General features: G+C 28.7%; 1 protein-coding gene across 1 annotated transcript in view; it reads left to right on the top strand.

Annotated features, from left to right (window-relative positions):
- LOC111631484 (ras GTPase-activating protein 1-like) overlaps positions 1–23,423 on the top strand; it is a 97,025-nt gene extending 73,602 nt beyond the window's left edge. The window contains exons 22-29 of the mRNA XM_023375729.1: positions 5,482–5,654; positions 13,054–13,169; positions 13,258–13,344; positions 13,425–13,492; positions 13,637–13,725; positions 17,687–17,764; positions 20,839–20,961; positions 21,036–23,423. Of these exons, the coding sequence (XP_023231497.1) occupies positions 5,482–5,654; positions 13,054–13,169; positions 13,258–13,344; positions 13,425–13,492; positions 13,637–13,725; positions 17,687–17,764; positions 20,839–20,961; positions 21,036–21,113 (812 nt within the window). The 3' untranslated portion in view covers positions 21,114–23,423. The remainder of the gene's footprint in view (positions 1–5,481; positions 5,655–13,053; positions 13,170–13,257; positions 13,345–13,424; positions 13,493–13,636; positions 13,726–17,686; positions 17,765–20,838; positions 20,962–21,035) is intronic.
- Positions 23,424–23,696: the final 273 nt, after the last annotated feature.

Here is a 23,696-nt window from a genome sequence, read left to right on the forward strand (position 1 = left end):
GGAGATTCAAATTAAAACGGCATCGGTACCTATAATAAGTTAAAAATAGGTACACGCATTTTCTCCGACTTCCGACACGCTCAAACAAATTTATACATAGAAATACATAATCTGACATACAAGTAGAAGATCGTTACGTAGCAACCGGAGTTTCGAGTTGGAAGGCACGTGATTCCAAATGGAACTCGAAATACGATATTTGAAATTTCATTCCAAAGACATCTGGCATTCTAACAGATCGTTACAAATGGAACATAGCCTGATGAAGGATCCAGTGGGATCCGAAAACGTTAGTCTAAGTGATTGAACATATTTCACGCTGGTTATAGGTTTGTAGAAAGTTATTATTGTATTCTTCCAGTGTGTGTCAATTATTTATTTATAGGTTTCATACCTTGAGAGAAATCAGCTTAGAGGTCAAAAACTGTTGCAACAAGGGGAAGCATCGTTTCCTCTGTCTTCATTTATTTTTTTTTAATGAAAGCTGCAATTTTCTCAATTGACTTTGAAAGGTTCATGTTGCCTCCCTGCAGAGAGAGATTCAGAGCATTCAGCTTTTCAAAAATATCACATAAGTATTCCAATTTGTACCAAAAAATCTTCATTCACAAAAATTTCAGTATACTTGTGGTCTTCCTCTTTAAGAATAATATAAATTTCCTGTTGCAGTTCAAACATACAAGACAAAACATTATCTTGAGAGAGCCATCACATGCTCATGGTAATCTTTTGTACTTTCTCAAAGTGTTGTAGTACAACAAAGACGTGTGCTTGGATCCCACATCCTCACATAGTAGTAGTTTGGAAAATCTTGCCTTCAATGGCAGAGTTTTTATAAAGTTTACTACATGCAGTACATATTCTGGTTCAATGCAATTCTCAGATATTTTGATGCGAGTGCTTCTCTGTGAGTAACTCAATCCACAGTGCATCGGGATCTTTGCTTCAAAAAAGTGCTTGCAAGTCCTCCATAACATCTGGAAATAGAACAAACACCATCAGTCAAGATACCAATGCATTTAGTCCACTCCAAATTATTTTCAAATATAAAAGTATCAAGAATCTCAAACAAGTCATGAGCCTTAGCACCAGCAATGATACTTTTACAGAAGAGAAAGTTTTCTACAATGTTGTTATTTTATATTTATATTTATATAATATAAACTGTACATAGCAAATCAAGTGAGTGTCATTATTATTATTTGTGTCCTCATCCAGCAATTCCTTCCCTTCTATTTTTTCAATAACTGAACATTGGAGGTCCTTTGCTGTGTGTTGTATTCTGCGACTGATGGTGTTATAGGACAAAGGCACTTTTGAAAACTGCTACCCAGCAGACCCGCCAATCATAATGTTCACCATATACAGCAGTCGGTAGAATGAGTTTTTCTGCGATGGTATGGGGCTTTTTACATTTTGTGATTCTATGTGCCACCTTTATTACCGAGTTAATGATTTGCATCAGGTCTGCTAGATTTCTCATCTTATCACATTGAATTGAAAGTGGAAGTAAAATTATGAAAATTTTATAATATATCGCGGCACCCCTGTGAGAAAACCGCAGCTCCCTAGGGCGCTGCTGCACACACTTTGGGAACCACTGCATTAAACTATCCATAAATTTTATAAACGTTGTATGAAATTGAAAGTATAAACATATTACCTCTTCTGACTTTATAAGAAATAGAGATGAAAAATTAAGGCTTTGTAGATCTCAAGATATCAGGAATTTATCAATTAATTCCTTATCGATTAATTACTGTGGCATGTTAATTAATATGGAGGCGGGATTCAATTCAATTACTTTTTCATTTCAGATGTTAGTGTTATTTTAATGTGAGTTTACACATAATGTATGTTTATTAAGTAATAAATCTATGTAGGAATAATATCTGTGTGTGAATAAAACAAAGCGATTATAAAAATAAAAAGCATACATTGCATCTCGATCATTTGTAAGCAAAATTTTATGATTTTAATTTTTTTAAAATTTATATTTTTATTTGTATTTTCTGTAATTTGATCTGTAAATGCAAAAAACTAAACTTATCAAATATCAACTCTCTCTAAATAATTTTATCATTTACTTATTGATGTCAGATTTGTTAAATTTCATGGGATTGTATTATTTTTCAACTTCAGGGTAGTAAAACTTTGTATATTTTTTTCCCCCCCCACTAAAGTAATAGACTCTGCTGGGCCCCCACTGTGAAAGACAACAAAATGCTAAATGTTCAATTACTTTTTTTTTTTCATAAACTCCCTTCTCTGTCAGTTGTAGGTGGAATGACTAACAAATTGTTTTATTGTACTCGGGAATGCTTTCTTTTAGATTTGACAACTAGTATTGCCAGTAATGAATCCTGTAATTTTATTTTTAATCATTTAAAAAATATTGATAAAATTACCAAATAAATGTTTGGGTCACAATTACTAAATGGTATTGCTACATTATGAACATAAATTTTAATTGTTACAAAATTGAAAGTGTTAAATTTCTTATCATGCAATTGATCGGGTGACAGCTGGGGTAATAATACTGAAGCGAGAAAATCATGTTGTCAAAACAGCTGCAATGACTTATTTGAAATGAATTGGGATTGATCCTGTCATTTAAACAAGGAGAAAAAGATAAAATGTATAGCATTGTGGTAAAGGTTAAATATTCTACATTATTAAATTGCAATTGTTGCATATAACAATTTTCTTGTGCTGCAAGAAAATTTACTGCATGTGGTGGTAAGGTATTGGTTTTTGTAAAATTTCTTTGAAAAAAACAGGTCATAAGTTTGAAGTGTTCTGAAGCAATTCCCACATTAGTTATCAGTTGAGAAATACTAGAAAGCCTGCAATTCAACTATTATTTTTTTTAAAAAATTTAATAAAAAAAAACCATGTATTTGCTGGATACATACGCGCCTAGATGTGAGTTAATNTTGTCGTTATAGGAATTGTCGTTATAGGAACGTACGTTATAGGGGGGTCGACTGTACTACAATAATGAACTATATAATATCTATTTCTTAAGTTAATCATCCCTTACAGAATCTTAGGCAAAAACAATTCAATTTCCATAAACTTGTTTTGTCATAAAAGTTAATTTACATATATTTAATATAACATTTAGTAGCCACCCTATAAATATAAGACAATTTTTTACTTGTCTTATTTATTTTAAAATAATTCTTTTCTCTGGGTCCTATATTTCTCTATAGTATTTTGAAATATTTGCTAAATCAACTATATTTTAAAGTTGATTCATTGAAGGAGAACCAGTTAAATGAGCATAAATATTTAGAAGTATCTTTTTAATATAAAGTGCACACTGAAGGAATTTTATAAAAAAGTTATATTAGGTTTTATTAATTGGAAATATTTTGAAACAGATTATACTTAAGAGTGAAAATTAAAATTTGAGAATGTAAGAAAACACCAAATCTATATTTTAAAAAATNACATTCATAAAATTAACAAAATACAAAATTATATGGGACATGGTATCACAAAACTAAAATAATTTAAATTTTTTCCATTGGTATTTTTTAATTATTTCTGGGTCAAATTTGAATTCTTTAGAAGTTATTTGCTTTAAAATAACATGATTATAAGCACTTATTTGACGTGAAGAATTCTGCTGGAATGCCAAAATACCCAACTGTTGCTAAAGTAGTCAGAGGTGTTCGCTTTCAGTCATGGCATTGCAGATGTTGAAAGAGGGTTCTCCATTTCTGGATGGATTCTGACAGAAGACAGAGCCTCTGTCAGAACAGATGATAAATTTATTGTTAATAGTAAAAGATGGACTCCATGTATACAATAATATTGTCTTTTTTTTGTGCCAATGACAGAAGTTACTTGGGTTAGCCCACAATGCATATGCTGCTACTTACAAGGCTTTTTTGGAGAAGCAAAGTAAACTGAAAGAAGAAAAACAGAAAAAAGAACAAGAAGGAAGGGAGAGAAAAGAAGAGGAGGAAAAATTAAGAGCACTTGAACATACAAATTTTTTATATTAAGAAATCAAAAAATGTACCTTGAAATAAATGGCATTTGGAATGTTATATGGAGACATATTCTAGTAGTAATGTTACTCTTCCATTTCCTTTCCTGTATAACAGTGGAAACTCCGTATGGGGCACATGAAAACTTAATTCGGGCCTGTTCTGGCTTAATGCAATCTTACTGGTCTCTTTCCTAGAGTATAAACTCAGCCTAACTATTTTCATATTTAATTTTTTCAGTCAACTTAATAATCAATCTAATATTATATACAATGTTATTGATACAAAATGTCTGTTTTTTTTTAATAATGCCTCTTTTAGTTCATTTTAACACTATTGGCTTTTTTTCAGTGTGGACTTTTTTTTCCACGTATATTTACTGCCATGACTGCTTTAAGCCCTGTAGAAATAAAATATGAAATATCATTAAAATCTAATATTCTACTTACTAAGTATTGAATTTATATAATATGAATTGAGTTACAAAGTTTTCTTTAGGTGACAAATCCATAAAGCTATTACATTTTAGTCTTTAAAAAATTTTAACTAAAGAATGGTGATTTTAAAATAAGTGTTGTGTGGAGAGAACAAAATTTTATGAAAACAAAAATCTTCAGAAATTTAGAATTAATGATGTTCAAAGAAAAAAATTGATAAAGAAATTTATTGCTAGAAGTTGTTATAAATATAAATATTTAACTAATTTATTCATGATTGGCAAAAAGAAATAAAAGATATAGAAAAATCAGATGTATTGATACTTAGTGCCCATTTCTTTAAATAACATGTTTTAAACTATTCTGTTAAAGATTAAAGCATCTATATTGCAATATTTTGTCTTTATTAACATGACAGAATATCACAATATAGATGCAATATTCCTCCTATATATTTAATTTCTTCTTCAGGTTTGTTTGTTTTGAAATTGACACTATATCTATTTAAAATACTTTTTTAATACGTTAACCGCTATCTGACATGCCGGCGGCCATACTAAATAGGGCTGTTCAGAGCCATATGACTGCCAGCGGTCAGAGCCAACTTTATAAATGTGTGCGAGAGGCCACCGCTAGGATGTAAAATGACATCTTACAAAGCCAGGATAATTTAACCTTGAGTGAAACTACATTAGTTATAGCGACGTCGGGCAGTCAGATAGCTCTATACGGCCCTAATTAGTATGACTGCTGGCAGGTCGAATAGCAGTTAACATGTTAAAAATGTAGCTAATTTAATAACATATTAATTGCATAATTTTCTTCTCAGAATTTTTTTGAGTAAAATGTCTAATCTTCTCTTTCCCCCTTCTTTTTTCAAGTATATTTGATTTTGTGAACTGCTTTTATTTTTTATATAAAAAATTTTATGGAACACATTTGGTAAAAAAATCTTAGATTTTATGACTTAGCAACTTATTGAAATGAACAATTTATATATAAATTTGGGAGCCATTGCTATTACATTAGGTAAATCTATTTTATTTGTGTGTATTTTTTAAATTTTGCTATAGAAGAAACTTCAACATTATTTCGTTCAGCATCGTTGACTACAACATTAATGGATCAGTATATGCGTTCTACATCACATGGTTTCTTACAGCAGGCTGTAGAGGATTTCATCCACAAAGTGATGGAAAGCAGACAATCCTGTGAGGTAAATAATTTATTGTAATTAATATGTTATTTGTTACATTTTTAAAAAATTTTAATTCTCAAGTATATTAATTGTTTCTTTTTTTGTAATATTAAAATAATTTAGTTATGCTAAAGTGGTTCTTAAAATTTGACTTTTTTTAAATATATTTCAAATTATATAAGTGTACCCATTTACATTTGTTTGAAAATAAATTAATGGGTGTTACTTTCCTATTTATTGCACTTGTGATCCACTGCAGCATGAATACTGTTGGCATTTATCCATGTAATGTATTTGTTAATCATGGTTTTATTAATAAACATCCATTAATAAGATTAAAATTAAACTGTACCTTTTTTGAAATATTACTAAAATCAAAGAAAGTTTTTAATTTAGTGTTTGTTTTTAAATCTACTTAATTTTCTCTGTATGTATTAGTTAATCGTACTGTCATGTGTCTCAGATTAATTTTTCATATACAGTGGTACCTCAGGATACAAAATTAATCCGTTCCGAAACTGAGATTGTATCATGAAAATGTCATAAGGTGAATCATCTTTTCCCATACGATTACATGTAAAACCAAATAATTCGTTCCAACGCGAAAAACATACTCAAATTAAAGCCAAGTAATACATTAAAAAAAAATAACTGTAGTAAGAAAAACAAATGAAAAATGCGAAGCAATGTAACGTCGTATGGTGAGTTTTTGTTCGTATCGTGAAGCAAAAATATGTTCGAATTTCATGTCGTATCCTGAAAATTTCGCATGCTGGGGCGTTCGTAACCTGAGGTACCACTGTAAGTGGATTTAGTAGATTTTTTACTTGGACCTTTTACATCATATTAAAAATAATTTTTTTAGTATATTTTTGTGGAATTTCTGATACTTTACATAAAATTTGCCTATAAAATCATGTTACTGTAATCCAACAGGAAGTTGTATTTGGTCTTAGTAGTACTAGTATTTTATGTAACTTAGCTGGCATAGCCTACACTGAACAAAATGATTGTATTCTGAATTATGAAGGTTTTGTTTGGTATACTTAGTCGTCGATCGAGTTTTTGAGAAGGCAGGTTTGTTCAGTACATCACATTGTTGTTAAAAAGAAAATGCTGCTTAAAATTATTACAATAAATTATCAATTTCCTTGCATTTCTAACTACATTAATATATTTATTTTTAAATAAGAGTGTCAATAATATTAAATACAAATGTATTAATATCAAATACTTAATGTTTACATATACAATTAAGAACGTAAGTAAAATATCTGGTTTGCATGCTTAGATTTTCCGTTGTAGTAGACATACGTGAAAGCAAAAGTAATATAAATCTGATACATTAAAAATTTATTTCAATTTCACAATAGTGAGAACTGGAAAGAAATGAAGGCAAGTGTTATTTTGTTAATGAATAGAGTTTAATTTAAATTATCAAATTGTTTTTAATTATTATTATATATATGATGAAATTATTCTTTATTATTAGTGCTTTAGATGTTAGCATTAAAAGATAAGAATACAGTATTTGAAATAAATAAAATACTTCATTAATGTTAAATAATATAATTAATTTCAAACATATAGTGAAATTAAATTCAAACAGGTGTTGCATTCCTAGGGCATGTATAAAAATAAATATTCATGCAATTTTAAACCATAAAATTATATACTTTCCATAAAGAAATATGTTAAAATTTAAGGAAATATGTTCTATGAATATGTGAAAATTGATTAATATATAAAAAAAAAATGTCATATTTTTTTTTTTTAACAGATTAACTAAAATTAAGAATTTTTCTCAGTAATTAGGATACAATTAAGATAAAAATCTTACTTAGGTATCTAATGCTCTGAGAAAAATTGTTTATTTAATAAACATTTTCTATCATAGGTCATCTTCAAGTTTTTAAATTTGATGATAAAACATTACAGAAATAGAATATATAGAATATTAGATGTTCACTCACTGACAAGGAATATCAATAAATGGCTGGATCTACTTTAACAAAATGCATAAAGGCCAGATTAATACCACTTTTTTTAAATTACTGAAGACTAGTTATCCAATTCTCTCTTGGACAGATCTTACATCATCATGTTATGTAAATTCTATAAAGGCATTTTTGAAAGAAAATAAAATTTGGTATCATAAATAAAAAATATGTACACTTCACACCAATAAAATATATAAATATGAACAATACTGTCTTTTAATGATACTTTAACAATGATAAGAGTTAGCAAGTACAAACAACTGCCAGATTATATCTGGCTATGTTAATACTACTATTAATATAGCTTGATATAATCTGGCAATCATTTGGCTTTAACCTAATAATCAGGTTTTTAGATGTCAAGTTACTTGCTAATATAAACATCACATTGATGTCTTCTTCAGGCAATATAGAATGTATTAAAAATACCATTTAGTGTGTTCTTAAATCGTACTCCTAGAATCTAATTTCCGGTGGGATGAAAAAAAAAAACAAAAACAGTTCACTACAAACGTTTTTGAACTTCTGCGAGTTCTTCCTCAGGTGAAAAGGGAGTTTCTGATGGGACGGAGCAATCGGTTAAGGGTATATGTGAAAAATAAAACGAAAGTGTAATACGAGTCACGCATGCGTGCCCGTAGGGTAACTATATCTTAGCAATTACAGTTCAGAATCCAATGCCTGCCAATCTATAGACAAAACTAACTCATCTTTAAAATTGATACAAGAATTATTAAGGGTCGATTTTATAAATTTGAATAGCTTCTAGCCATTTCAGTTGTTTGATGTGTGACGTTGTGCAGATTAGCTTCGCCTGATTAAAGATCGGATGTCTGGATCAGAAGCATAAGTGGCGATGGCGGTGAAGTTTCTGTTATGTTGGATGTCCGATGTGTGCTCCTGCAGTCTGTGACCCCCCCCCAGGAGTGTTTGGTTGATCCGATGTAAATGAATAATCTGTGTGTGTCTATCAAATCTGTTGTCTCTAATGGGGATACTGTATATACCCGGTAGTCTCTTCTGGTTGGAGGGGGTCTTTCCCATTGCGGAGGATGTGAAATATGGTAGGACATTTTCTGTACGTGACCTGAATTTGATGCTTCTTGGCAATCTTGGTGTAAAGCATTTTAACATACAAATTGAACGTGATAGGGATTCGTAGAGATACTCCAGGACTGTTGTGAGTCTGTGTGTCAGTCGTGACAGTGTGTTGTGAGTGCGTATGGTGATAGCGTTCAATCAATTTGAGTTAGGGTCAGGAAACCATGGGTGATTGAATGCTATCACCATATGCACTGACAACACACCATTGCGACTGACACGCAGACTCACAACAGTCCTGGAGTACCTCTATGAATCCCTATCATGGTCAATCCATACATTAAAACACTTTACACCGAGATCACCAAGAAGCACCAAATTCAGATCACGTACAGATGTCCTACCATATTTCACATCCTCTGCAATGGGAAAGACCCCCCCCTCCTCCAACCAGAACAGACTACCGGGCGTATACAGTATCCCCATTAGAGACAACAGATTTGATAGGGAACTCATTTACATTGGATCGACCAAACACTCCTTTAATAATTATGGTCAGACTGCAGGAGCACATATCAGATATCCAACATAACAGAAACTCCGCCATCGCCACTTATGCCTTCGATCCCGACATCTCGGTGGCCTTTAACCCCTTTTAAGCCGCCCATTTTTTTAGAATTTTTAATTAAGCATAAAAAATACTTAAAACTGAAAAAACGCATTTCTTTCGTTTTTTTTTTTTTTCAGTTTTAATTTTGAAGAAAAAGCTTCAAAGTCTAAGTTTTTTTGTCTGGCCTTTCTGCGAAATTTAACACCGATGAGTTATTGTTTACACAGCTGGATGACCTTGAACACAGCTGGAGTCGGATTTCCCGGGACATTCTCATAGACATCGCGGGAGGACAAGGGTTTAAAGTAGGGTGACTTCAATCTGGCGGTATATTTTTAAATATTTTAAAAAAATTATAATTTTTATTGCGATTTCCGACCCCCCCTAATTAATTAAACTTCTATATAATAAAATCTATTAATTAAAAAAATTAAAAAACTATCGGAAGTCGTTTTTGACATCAGAAAGCAGCTTTAAATAACTTTACCGAAGGAAAATCGGTGCAGTACAACTTTAGAACGATAAATTAATTTTGATAAAAAACACCCATTAAAAAAACATTAAGCCTTAATCGAGCCTTATTAAAGGCTCATTAAAATCGCGATAAAATTTTTTCGCGTGCGCAAAAAATTCTGAAAAAATTTGGGGACCTAAAAAACATTCCAAAAATTCAAAAAAAAATAATTTTTTCAAAAGTGGCCTTAACGACCAATTTTTACATAACGCTATAAAACTTGCTCGAGTCACACTCGAGCGCGGCTCAGAAGGGGTTAATCAGGCAAAGCTAGTCTGCACAATGTCACACATCGAGCAACTAAAATGGCTAGAAGCTATCCAAATTTATAAATTGATCCTTAATAATTCTTGTATCAATTTTAAAGATGAGTTAGTTTTGTCTATAGCTTGGCAGGCATTGATGGACTCTGAACTGTAATTGGTAAGATATAATTACCCTATGGGCACGCATGTGCGAACATTTGTCACACCAGAAATTAAGTTCTAGGAGTATGATTTTTGTAATTCATCCCAGTGTTATTTTTGTTGTTATTGGTTAGTATGTTCTTTTGAAAGAAAAAGGAATACATATTTGAAATTACAAACATTTCATTTTTTTTATATTCAAATTTCAATGTATTGATGTTACAATGACAAAAGTAATAAAAAGTAAAGTAAGTAATAGGATTATAAAAATTACAAATAATAACAAAAATGTAGCAAAAACATAAATGTTTAAAAAAATGTAATAAATGTTTAAAAAAATAAATGTTTAATGTTTATAGTTTAAAACATAAATGTTTAATAATGTTCAAATGCCTTGCATTAAACATTTATGTTTAATGCAAGGCATTTGAATTAATAAAGTTTAAAAAGTGTAATCCAAGTGTCTGGAATTTTTAAAGTAGGTTTGTTGTAGGGTCCAAACAGAAATGTATAATTATAATGATTTCCAAATGAAAATAGATGTGTTCAATGCATTGTCTTAGTAATGATATTTCAGTCCACAAAGGTATAAGATTAAAATCTAATACTTTCCTTGAAAGTTTTGTAGTACATCTGTTATTTGATATTCATCTGTTGGTGTTTCATTAGTTGGTACAAAAGTTTTCAGTTTATTACCTTTATGTAATATAGTTTTCCATTTGAATTTTATTGTTATAAAGAGACCATATAATGTTCTCTTTTTCTAAAGTTGAAAAACTATATGTTATTACAACTAGTCTATATAATGGCAACTGTGGCCTGATTGGATGATAAGCTTGTATTTTTTAAAAACTGTAATAATGTATAATGTGATGGATCTTTATGTATGAAATTAGTGGGTTTACAAATGTCAGTTTTTACAAACTAGTATTTGTAGTGAAAGTCAAATTTGTAAAAACAGATTTGACTAGATGTATATTGCATTATATAAAGCAATTTCATTTAAACAAATTCCACATGCTGAAGCTATAACACCAAAAACTGTATTTGAATCACTCTTGTTCTGAAGTCATCATACAGACTAATTTGTGATGACAGATAGATAGTTTTTCATCCTTAGAAAAATTGGGCATTTATACAGTCCATTTACAACCAAACAAAAAACAACCAAATTCAAACACAAAACTATTACTTAGATGGCTCCTATGTAATATTGTTTGTATAATATAGTATACCTTTTGTGGACCAAAGCATCATTACTTAGACAATTCATTGAATGCAAACATATTTTCGTTTGGAAATCATTATACATTTCTATGTTAGGATCCTGTAACAAACATACTTTAGTATAACCCATAGATTGGTATTTTATTTAAACTTTTAAATGGTTAACTGAATGCTTTGCCTCAAACATTTAAATTTTATTTTTGTTAAAATTTGGTATGTATCAAGAGTTGACAATCACCAACACTCTCCCATTATCAGCAAATAGAGGAATTCTGTTTGATATGCTGAACATTGAATATCCATGTCATATCTAGATACCTACCTGTATATATCCAGATACCGCATACCTGTGATACAATAAAATTTCTGTGAGAATCTTAAATTGTATATTTGTAATTTGTTTGAATTTTTGTTCGTAAAGTAAATAAGTGTTTCATAAATTACTAATGTCTAAATGAAAATTTACTTTATTGTAAATTGTTATTTAAATGAACATTTTGTCGAATTTTCAGGAATACATCTCCTCGTAAATCACAAATGTATTGTGTATAATTTATATGCTCATAGAAATCAAATTTAAATGAAAATGATAAATTTGAATGGAAGGAACAGACACACATGGTAATTTTTAAAGGGTATAACAGTGAAATTGTTTTTCATCTTAAGATATCATATAAGCATATAAAAAAACTTATCATATAATTACACTATTATCCATTTGCAGTGAAATAAATAAGCATAAGATTGAAATATAATAAATACTATTTTTTAGAAAAATTGGTTTAAAAATTGCATAATCAAGCATTTCAGGATGTTCTTGTTCTGTTTGCATTATAATATATGTATGCCAGCAACACATACAAAATCTAATGAATAGAAAATGTTTTAAGTTCAGTTTCAGTTTATGCTTTCAGCCAAGAGAGAACACAAATAAAATTTTATTTCCATCTATATACTGTATTTAAACAAACTATATTTGTATCTAATGTTTTTTAAATCATATAAACATGGCAACTGTTGTAAATATATTTGATAAATTTTTTCGATTTCTGATGAGTTAATTTTCTTGCACAAACTAGTTACAACACTCACTGCCATTATTTGAATGGAATACACCACAAGGTTATAGTGATGCCATTGCAAGACTTAACTCAAAATATATTTGCTTTAAAATTATTTTCCTGAAAAATAGTAATATTTCAAAATAGGTACTGTTCATTTTATTCTTAAAAATGTATGTTGGTATTGTTGTCATGTTCTTTGTGTAGATGTCTGTCTGAGGCTTGTGCTTGCATGTCTTTTATAATTTAAAAGAAAAATTTGGCATTAATCTCTGAAATACTATATTGGTGAGAGCTTCTCTCCTTCTCAGCTGTCAGCCTGGCCTCAGCAAGGCAACAATAGTAAGAAAAGTTTAAAGGTAATGTGATGATTTGGCATTCTGTCATATACCAGACATAGGATAAGAATTATTGAATAGATATCAGGTATGGCAAGAAATATTTATTTGGTGATGACAGTTAATCGGTTTGGTCATCACGTAAAATTAGTAATTTATCATGTAATTTTTATGAAATTACATTATCTGTAGTCTTAAATGGTAATTTTTGTGCTTCAGCTGAATCCTAGTAAGTTAGAAAGTCCAAGTGAAGCTTGTGCAAATGCAGAACATTTGTTGAGTTTGTTGGATGAAATTATAGAATCAATATTCACTGCAATTGATTCATGTCCTAAGTAAGTGAATTATTATTATTTTTATAAAGTATATAGTTTTTCTTTTTAAAAATATAAGATCTTTATAAAATTTACTTTTATTTCCAAGAACTCTTCGATATATCTGTAGTTGTTTACAAAAAAGTGTAATGGCAAAATGGCCTAATGATCCATTAGTAAAAACAAGAGTTGTAAGGTACATTTTTGAAACTTAAAATAAAATTTTAAACTGCTATACTATGCAGATTTAATGATTTATTTTGCTTTTTATTTTAGTGGATTTGTTTTTTTGAGATTGCTTTGTCCCGCAATATTGAATCCAAGACAGTTCAATTTAATAAATGGTATTTAATTTTCTATTTTTGAATATTTGTAAAGACAAAATTTTCATTTTTTTTTTTTATATTTTACAAATTTATTTTAATCTAAGAAGATAAAAAATATATATATATAATATATATTTTGTTTTTTGTTTTTCTTAAAATTAGATACTCCTTCAGAAATAGCAGCAAGAAGTTTAATTTTAGTGGCAAAATGTTTACAGAATTTGGCTAATCTTGTTGAATTTGGAGCAAAAGTAATAAAATAAATTTTTTATTTTAATAAATACTTAATTTCTAAGTTATTCCATAGTTAAATTAAAACAAAGATTAAGTTATTTAATTTACATATAATTTAATATATTTGAATTGAATAAATTCAAATTAATTAATTAGTCTGGTATATCAAGCACACTTAATCTATCTAGAAATTATTAGCAAATATTTGGATACTTAACTCTTGTGAAATTGCATATTGATCAGTTGATTTATATAATATTCACATTTTTGGTTGCTGCTTATCTTGCAACTATAATGATTTTATTTTAGCTTCTCTCCAAATTTTAAAGCAAATAATTACTGTACAAATTTTGTTCATTTTTCTTTAAGAATTACAACGTAGTCAAATATTAACATGTAAAATGTTTAACTCAATTACTTTTGATATTTCATCGTTTCAATTTAATTTTTTTTTCTTTTTTGATAGTTGTTTGTAGCAGGTAAATGTGCAATATAATTTCAAAAAGATCTACTCAATGTTGGACATATTATTATTGTGCTTATAATCAGATGGTTATGAGCATAAGCAGTGTTGAGATCAATTATATCCTCCAAAATGTTGTTATAATTTTGTTGTTATTAATTAAATTGTTGAAATATGAATAATTTTGTTCTAATTAGTGTTTTTATATTGTATCAATGTTAGATATCAGAAATTTCTTAATTTTGGATTTGTGTACACTTATGTTTATGTATATGTACCATACACACACATACATAAACCAAAATTCTAAGCCTAAATAAAAGTTACAACTGAAGTATTCCTATTTACAAGAGGACAGAAATATTTCCCGTGAATAAGCAAAAGTTTAATATGATTGTAGACAAATTTATATATATATATAAGAAGACAGTGAATTGGAAGTCTGGATAGCATAATTATCAATGTCTTTCTTAGGATACAGCCAGACCAGTGAGTGAGTGCATAATACACAATGTTATTGATAAACAAGAAACAAGCAGCAGCCTAGCTATAGAAAAAGCAAGTCCAGAAAGCAGCAAATCTCTAGTTTAAATGGTCATCATATTTACATGAAGTTTTCATCAAAGTAATAAGAAATTTTGAATTATCATTATGTTATTGTTGTATTTCTAAAATGAAAGATTGAAGGGCAATGAATATTAAACATAAATACTAGATATTGCTTGTTTTAATCTGTGAATGAAAATGTGTAATTATTTTGAACATAAATTGATTCAACTGATTCAAAGAAGCATGAGGCAAAAATTGAAGTAAATCTTTTTAAATTAGGTATACCTGAAGAAAAGATAAAAATACAGATTGGATGTGACAAACTGTTGCATAAACACCCAGAGTAAACCTGACAATTATAGGATCCAAGTTATCCAAGGAACTATTATACCACAATACAATAACAATGAAACAAAAATATCAAAAACAAGATTTTAAAAATGCAAAACAAATTGATATAAATGTAATTAACATTAAATAATCATGAATAATAGTAGATTAAGGAAAAAAGGAACAAATTTTCTATTTATTAATGCTGTAGCATTTTTCAACCTAACTTGATCTTCAACACATTAAAATATAAATAGAATGCAAAATAAAAATCAAACATATTGTAACATTCTATAATTTTAAATGTATGTTTTAAAACTAGAAAAACAAACACAAGTAGCAAATGATAAAGTTATTAATTTAATATAGGTACATAAATGCTTGCTTAGGTGGTTTAAATCAAAAATTAACCAAATTTGCTAATAATCTTATTGTGAAGAGATGAAAAACTTGAATAATTCAATTTCAATTTTCCAAAGTAACCAGTTAAATTAATTCTGCTCCATCCAAGTATGGAAGTATTTATGCATATTATAATAAAAATATATCTTCTATTTATTTATTTATTAAATGTGTATTCAAATTTTTTAATACGTAACATTTTCTAATTTTAGATTGTATGTTTAAGCAGAATGCAAAAGTAAAATTATATTTTAATGTGTCAAAGAGGCTTGAGTTGAAAATATTGAAGTGTTAAGGAAATATCTTTGTTAATCTTGACGTGTTTATGATTATGTATTCAAAATACAGTTCCCACAAAACTTACTAAATTCAAGAAGTTCTTACTGATAATTGTATTTGATGCATAAGTCTTTCATAAATAAAATTTTTAATTCAGAGCAAATGATCTGTACAAAAAGAACATCAGTTTATGTCATAGGATAATACACCAAGTTGCATCTAAAACAGTGAAAAAATTCTTGCTAAATCTGAAATTAGAATATTGATATTAACGTTCTGACATAAAATGACTTTCAAACTTAGATACCAGAAATACTTATCATTCATTTGATTGCATTCTTAAATTTCCAGCAATAAGTATCAGTTATATGTTTAAAAATTTACAAATTAATTAATTAAAATTTAATTTTAAAATTAATTTATAATTTAATTAAATATAGCAAAATTATAGCCTGAAAAATTTAGTAAAATTTGAATGATGCTAAATAAAATTAAGTTGGAGAGGAAGTGAAAATTACTAATATATCAGCTTATCAACAGAGTAAAAAATTTTTGTAAATATTAATCAATAGGCTAACCTATTAAAATTGGATGCCAAGCAGGATTTAGATCAAGCTTTAATTATTTAGGATCACATTCAAACAGTAAAACTAGTAATTGAGAAAACTGAGTACTTTGCATGGTCTTTATAGATTGATTAAACATAAGACAGTATGAAAACTTGTTATTCTTGATGCTTTAAATGTGTAGAACATAAATGTTGATCTCACAAGGAAAATATACCAAAATGCCACAACCATAACACAAGATAATAAAACTAAATTTATTTCTTTGTTGAACCACTCTCAGGTCAAGATGAACCACTTTCACCAAAACTATTTACAGTAGTCACACAAAGAAATTTTTAACAAATTAAACTGGTCTGGAAAGGAAATAAAAATTAACAATTAATATTTATATCCTGTGAATCTGTGATTTTAACAATGACATTGTGTTTGCCAACACAGCACATGAATTATAAATAACAGCGCAAGAACTAAATAACATTAGAAATATAGTAAGATTACATCTGTTTATTTTTAATATTCATTAATTTTGCCAATTAATATCAATTAAAATAAACCAAGTGGAAATTGAAGCAGCCAGGAATAACTATTAGCTGAGCCATTTTAGATGATTTTCATTCAGAAATGTAAAGCTGACATTAAAAGAAAAATACAATTTTCTTAGCTACTTTTAACAAACTAAAACATAACCTAAAAGAAAATAAAAATAACTTTGGAAGAAATGGAATGTATAATGATGAGCCTAAAGTTTGAAGGACAAAAAGTAATATACGGACAACAGACTATTGATTTTGTGTATAATTACATCAATTACTCAAGAGTGAAATTCAGTGGCATGTAGTCAAAAGAACATATGTAAACAAAGATCCTAGACTTGAAAACCTCTAGGCAAGAGAAAAAGATATCCAAAGAAAAGATGGGAAGAAAGGATTGAGAAGAGCACAACTGGAAAACAGACTGAAAACAAAAAGGGGTTGCAAATTTAGGGAGTCTTATATCTAGTAGGCCTATTGGAATGATTAAAAATTGCAAATGACAAGAAAAATGATTATTCTTGTCATCATCATCATATACTTGGATTAGGATATTTAAAACATATTTTATAATAGAATAATCTTTAAATTTATTTTCTTAATTATATTTTGTAAATTTTGTATAAACTTTACTTCATAGCAAAAATATCTATATAATTCATTATTAAGCATTTCATTAATTTATATTTTTAAACTTTTAATGAAGTAGTTCTTCATTTTAAATCATTTTTATTAACTACAAAATATGAATCAATATCATTAGTTAAATAACAGATTTTATTTATAAACTGTAATTATTGAAATGAATAAACAAAATATAAATATGAAAACTAATTTTTGTATGTTTATTGATTAGGAACCATGGATGGAAGTAATAAATCCTTTCATTTTAAAAAATAAGAACAGAATGATTAAGTTCCTGGATGACATATCAGTAAGTAATTTTTTTTATTGGATTGCAGTTTAAAAAAATTGTAGACCTATAAATTCCCACTTCTGTCCATTTGTCTTTCTTTAATCTGGAGAACAGAGTTAGATAGCTGAAATCCGATACCAGATATAGAAACCTTGGGCTTAAGAGGCCCCAATTAACTATATATGTACTTCTGATGCAAACTGGAAGTCACATTATTTTTTCCCTGAAAGGAGTTAGTGACTGGTATGACTCTATTGTTAAAGGAAAGTATTATGTCCAGGGGCAAGACACTATAGTACTAATTTGAAGTGGAGAACATACTTTTAATTTTTTTAATTTAAAATATATGATTAAAAATTGCAGCCTGGCATTGCGACAATGTCACAATAAAATAATTGCTTGTTAATATCAACAACTTAACTAAAAGAAACTTAATTTTATATGCTAAGGAATTGCATGAAAATTTCTCAGACTTTGGTAAAATTTTTATTTATTTATAATTATGTGTATATTAGTTAGTTATATTAATGTTTGTGTATGGTGGGATGAAAGCTAGCATTTTGATCTACAAAGTGTTTCACAAAAAATGCGAATTGCATTGTAGGGATTTTAACAAATCACACAAAAACGAAATAGATTACACAACTTTTGCAGCAAAGTGTTAGAAATGATTTCCATCTGCCTAGATACAAGTTTATAGCTATTTTAAATTTGCAAACAAAACTGGGAAACATTATGTATTTTTTTTAATATTAGCCTTCAGTTCATCAAGAGTATGAGGATTATTATGAAATAACATACCTTTTTAAATACACCCAAAGAAAAAAATGGTTGGAGATGTCAGGGTAGTCACTAACATCTCCAACCATTCAGAAAATCCAGAATAGTTAACAGTTGGTTAGCCTGGACTTTTTTTCTCTGTGCTTTCAGTCTCACAAAATTTTTGCAATTATATGCATTATTGTTGGCTGGCTTGTTGGAGGAAACAATTGAGGAAATTTCATTTAAAACTTGTCTTGCACATTTTATAAGATTTATACACAAAGTAAATTCCAAAATAAACATGCAAATTTTTAGAAAATGACACTATCAACACACAATAATGGACTGGATGGTCAATAAAACATAATATCCAAGTTTAACTGATTATTCACTTGAGCTTACAGAATACCCTTCTTGCGTTAGCCTAAATTAAAAGGTGATAAGAATACATGCAAGACGTAGCAAATTCATAGCAAGACAGACATCACACTTTGCAACGTTACCTGACAATCCTTACTAGGCATCCAGGCCTCCAAATTAAGAAGTGTAGGCAGTCTTAGGTCATACCACCTTAGTATAATGCCCAAACATTTTAAGAATATTTGTACACAACCAGAAGATACACTTGACTTTGTTAAAAATCGTCTCAGTGCTAAATCTGTGAAAGGCTAGGGTCAAGCTGTACACAAAGTTACGTGGTTGTAGAAGTAAAGCCTCAACCTTTTACCACGGTGAAAGAGCCCAGAAAAGCTCCTTACAAGTAAAAGAAACAGTAATGATTTTTATCAGGTCTGATGTTAAAGCTATTATTCTTACTAGGTCTATACTGCCTCTTTGAAAAGGATCTGAGAGAGGGCTGAGAAATTTTTCAATGCAATAGAACAATATTGTCTGCATAACTTGGACATACAACACAGAACTATTGAAATTCTTCAAAAGTGTCATCCATAATGAGACACTATAGAAAATAAAAGAACACCTATGCGGGCAGCATTACACAATGGATGCTCTCAAGGAAAGCTCAGAGAAAAGTCACTACATTACATGGTAAAACATGAAATCTGTCCAGCAAATGAGGATAGGCCTAACACCCTGTTTAAATGCAACATATTTAATAGTTTCAAAAAAGTTCTTATCAAAAGCAGTTTTAATGTTTAGAAAAAGCTAGTGCAATTTCATGACATCCAAGCCCACTTTACAGTTTGTCTTTCCAAATTAAAAAAAGTCCTACAAGATTTGCCAAGTTGATAAGCAAACTGAAGAGAATGAGAGAGAATCAAGTAGCTTCTCCAATATTTTGATATGAAAGGCATTAGACTAATAGTTCTAAAAGTCTTAACTTCAGAATAAGGTTTCCTGTTAGAGAGTGTTATTAATAAATATCACATTGAGTGCCAAGCCAAAGCATAGCAAAATGTCAAACAAGCATGGTAGGATGTAATGTTTCCAGATGTTAACAGTATAAATGAATCAGCCTGAGAAAACAAGAATGATTAAATATCTAAATCCAATAATCTGTAGTAATAGCATATATTTTATTGTTTAATCTCATTGTTAATTTAATTTACATGATTCCTAGCTTTTAAGATCAGTGTTTTTCAACCTTCTTGAATAAACGACCCCTGTACAAGTTAAAAAAATTCTAGCTACCCCCAGAGCCATATTAAAACTATGTCAGTGATTTTAAAAACTAAGTATTTAATTTTCTTTCTGTGTAGACCTAAATATTGATCAAAAAACCAATTGTACTGTAAAATAAATAGGCACAGCCTTCTCACTGAGATTGTAGGTTTTTTTTATTGTAGTGTAGGACCTACAAACACTTGCCTTTTTCTTTTACCTGTGACCCCCCCCCATGTAAGGTTTTGCAACTGCCCTGGGGGTTGCGATCCACAGGTTGAAAAACACTGTGTTAGATGATTGATAGAATCATTATGAAAAGAAGGTTTTAAGAAAATTCCAAAATGTTAGTCCTATTTTCCATTAATGCAGTAGAGAAAATTAGGATTATACTGAGACTAAATATATTTTTCATTAAGTAGTTTCTTTTTATAGTTGGAGATATTAATATAATGGATAAATTATGTTGTTTACTACTTATTTCAGTATTTTTCAAGCTTTGTTTAACAGTGGCATCTCCAATTTGGTAATTTTTTTAGATAAGGAGTGTTTTTGCTGCACTCTGGTTGAAAACCACTGGCCTATATAGATTTGCATAATTCATTTTTGATCTTTTGAAGAAAATTTTTTTAAAAAATGTTAAATTATTTACAAAAACTATTTTAGAGAAAGCATTTCATTAACTTGTATAACTATATCTTTATTTCAAGAATGTTCCCGAGAGACCTGATCCTGATGAAACAATATCTGGTGATCCTGCACGTGATTTGGCTACTCTTCATCATATTTGTGCAACTCATAAAGAAGAATTGCAAAATCTTAGTCAAACTAGGGTTAGTATTGATGAATCATATTAAGTATAACATAATGATATTTTTGTTTGTTAATTTAAACTTTATTTGAATAGCCAATTTTGAAGAAATTAGTTACGGTAACAGACATGTTGTCAAAGCACAAACAACAATATACAGAAATGCTAAGGTAGTGTTGTATACAACTAGTTGTAAACAAAGGTGAACAAGTAGTACAGAACACTGGCTGGAGCCAGAGAGGACATTTAAACACACAATTCTCAGTCAGAACATTTCTAGATTGACCGGCTGGTTCTGGTCAGAGAGACCGAGAAGAAATCAGGAATAAAATTCCTGGCAAGCCCACAACATCATTTCTCAACTGCCTGCCTGTGCCAGAGGCAGGACTCTTGTACAAGAGCTTGTATAGTGTCCCTTTACTTCATTCAAAAGGACAATACTTGGTGGTGCTTCAGGCTAAAGGTACTCACTTTTTTATGATTTATGATTATTACTTTCAATTATGTAATATTTTTTACCATCAAATCTATTTATATTTAATCATATACATATTTTTATCTTTCATTTTCTGTTGTATATTTTAATGGAGTCCTTAAATTGTTTATCTACAAAGTTTTATGTATAGAAAGCCCACCTAATACTTCTCTTGTAATAAATGAGGACACCACCACTGCCATAATGTTATCTGATGAAGTGGGTCTGACTATTGTTCCATATTTGTTTTAAAGTTACATAAAACAAAATTTTAAAAATAATGTAGAAATTTGCTATTATTATTGTTCCTGCAAATTGTGGGTTTTATGTAAATTATACGAATCTATTTGAAAGATTAAAGCATTCCTATCAAATCTAGAAACAAGAAAAATAGAAAACATTCATTTAAAAAGAAAAAATATTGAGAATAACCAGAAAATAAAAACATGTTAATTAATAGATCATATTTCTTGTATTAAACCTATTATTTATACTTGTTACTGGTCAGAATAAATTTCTTGTTATCAGTGATTGCTGAATTATTTATTTTAGTTATTTGTATCTATTGACTAAGCATGTTTTTTTTAACACTTCTAAGCTTTGAGTACCAAGTCACAAAAAAGTACTGTTGCAACCAAAGTACCAAACCTGTACTGTCTCATGTTACTTTGCTAAACGCACAAATCTGCTGATTTGAAATACGATAGGGAATTTCTATTACCTTAAAACTGTAATTCCAAATGTGTGCAGAAATGTGCCATTTGACAACTGTTCATGTATTGTATAACTTTAAACTGCTCACTAAACCAGTAAAATAAAGACTGGGAATTGTTTCAATGTTTACTGTTTGTCAAATTCCTATTTGAAATCTGGTGCTTAGAAACATTGAATTGTTAATGAATGATCATAAATTTGTAAACAGATATTCTGTTTTCACTTCTTGTCTAAATAAATTGCCTTACTGTGTCTGGTGTACTTAAAATATTCAACAAATAAATTTAAGAAAATAAATTACTTTAATTCTTTAAAATATTTTACATAGTTTAAATAAAATTAGATGATCATGAAGATTGTTAGTTTGTTTTTAATGTCAAATTATAAGTTAAGTACAGATTTTTGATTTATCAATTTCTGATATCTGTCATGCATTTGAAATTTTTATGATGAATTTTTTAGAGTTTTTACAGAAGATATGAAATATCTTAATTAGATCAAATTGGAATTTATACAAAGAATATTTAACACTCAAAGCTCTAGAAAATTATGTGAAGTGTTTGAGATTATGACAGTATTATTTTTATTCTTTAATGAAAAAGTAATAAACTAATTATAATACTAATTCTGATTCAATAAATGAAATGTTTGATTTATGGAACTTTATTCTTATTGTAGCACTTTGAAAATGTTTAATTATAAACAGAATTTCAGTAGAGTATTATTATAATGTATAATCAAAAAATTTTGAAGAAAAAATTTTTCAGTGAATACTGTATTGTCTGTACTTGAATAATTTTGCATATGTTAAAATTGGCTTTATGCTTTTATGCCAATTTTTTTCAATCATTATATTAATGAATATTGTTTCTTGGGTATCTCTAAGAAGGCAAAATTATTTAAACAAGAAATTTTTTTAATTTTATTTTTTGCAATGTTATCAAATTTAAAAAACTTCTGTTAATAAGATATGCGTAAGTTCATATCTAGCAGATGAACAGCAGCATATTTGAATATAAGACCAAACAATGTTTACAGTTTTAACCCTTACATAGATTTATATTTTTTAAATGTTAATTTAGATTCCAAGTTTTTATGAAGCTTGCCTTATTATTATTTAGTAAGTTTCATTAATTTTAAATTGTCTTTCAAATATTTAAATTCAAATCAATAGATCTCACTGTCTTGTTAGAATTAAATGCAGAGTTTTTATAAAAGGATGTATTGAAATTAAGTTAAGCTATATTGTATTTATTGATACATATGAAATAAAACAATTTTGCTGATTTTTAAAATAGTGTTCTTCCCAAATTTTTTTGCCAGGTCCATAACCTTACAATTGCTTTTCAGTGCTGTGGTTTTAAATAGAGACTGTACCATTGAGGAATTTCTTAAGAGAATACATATGTTCATATTTTGAAACATACTCTTAGAAAATAATACAAGGGTTATGTCATAATTATTGATCACTAATGAATAAAATTTCTTTCCTTGTTGTAAAAGTATTCCCATTGCAGCATCTTGTACTTCACTTCTATTTCCACAGACAAAGTAGCTCTGGCTGCTAG

Source organism: Centruroides sculpturatus, unplaced genomic scaffold, assembly GCF_000671375.1.
Source record: "Centruroides sculpturatus isolate CEXI.00-Female unplaced genomic scaffold, Cexi_2.0 scaffold519, whole genome shotgun sequence".
NCBI classification, from domain to species: domain Eukaryota; kingdom Metazoa; phylum Arthropoda; class Arachnida; order Scorpiones; family Buthidae; genus Centruroides; species Centruroides sculpturatus.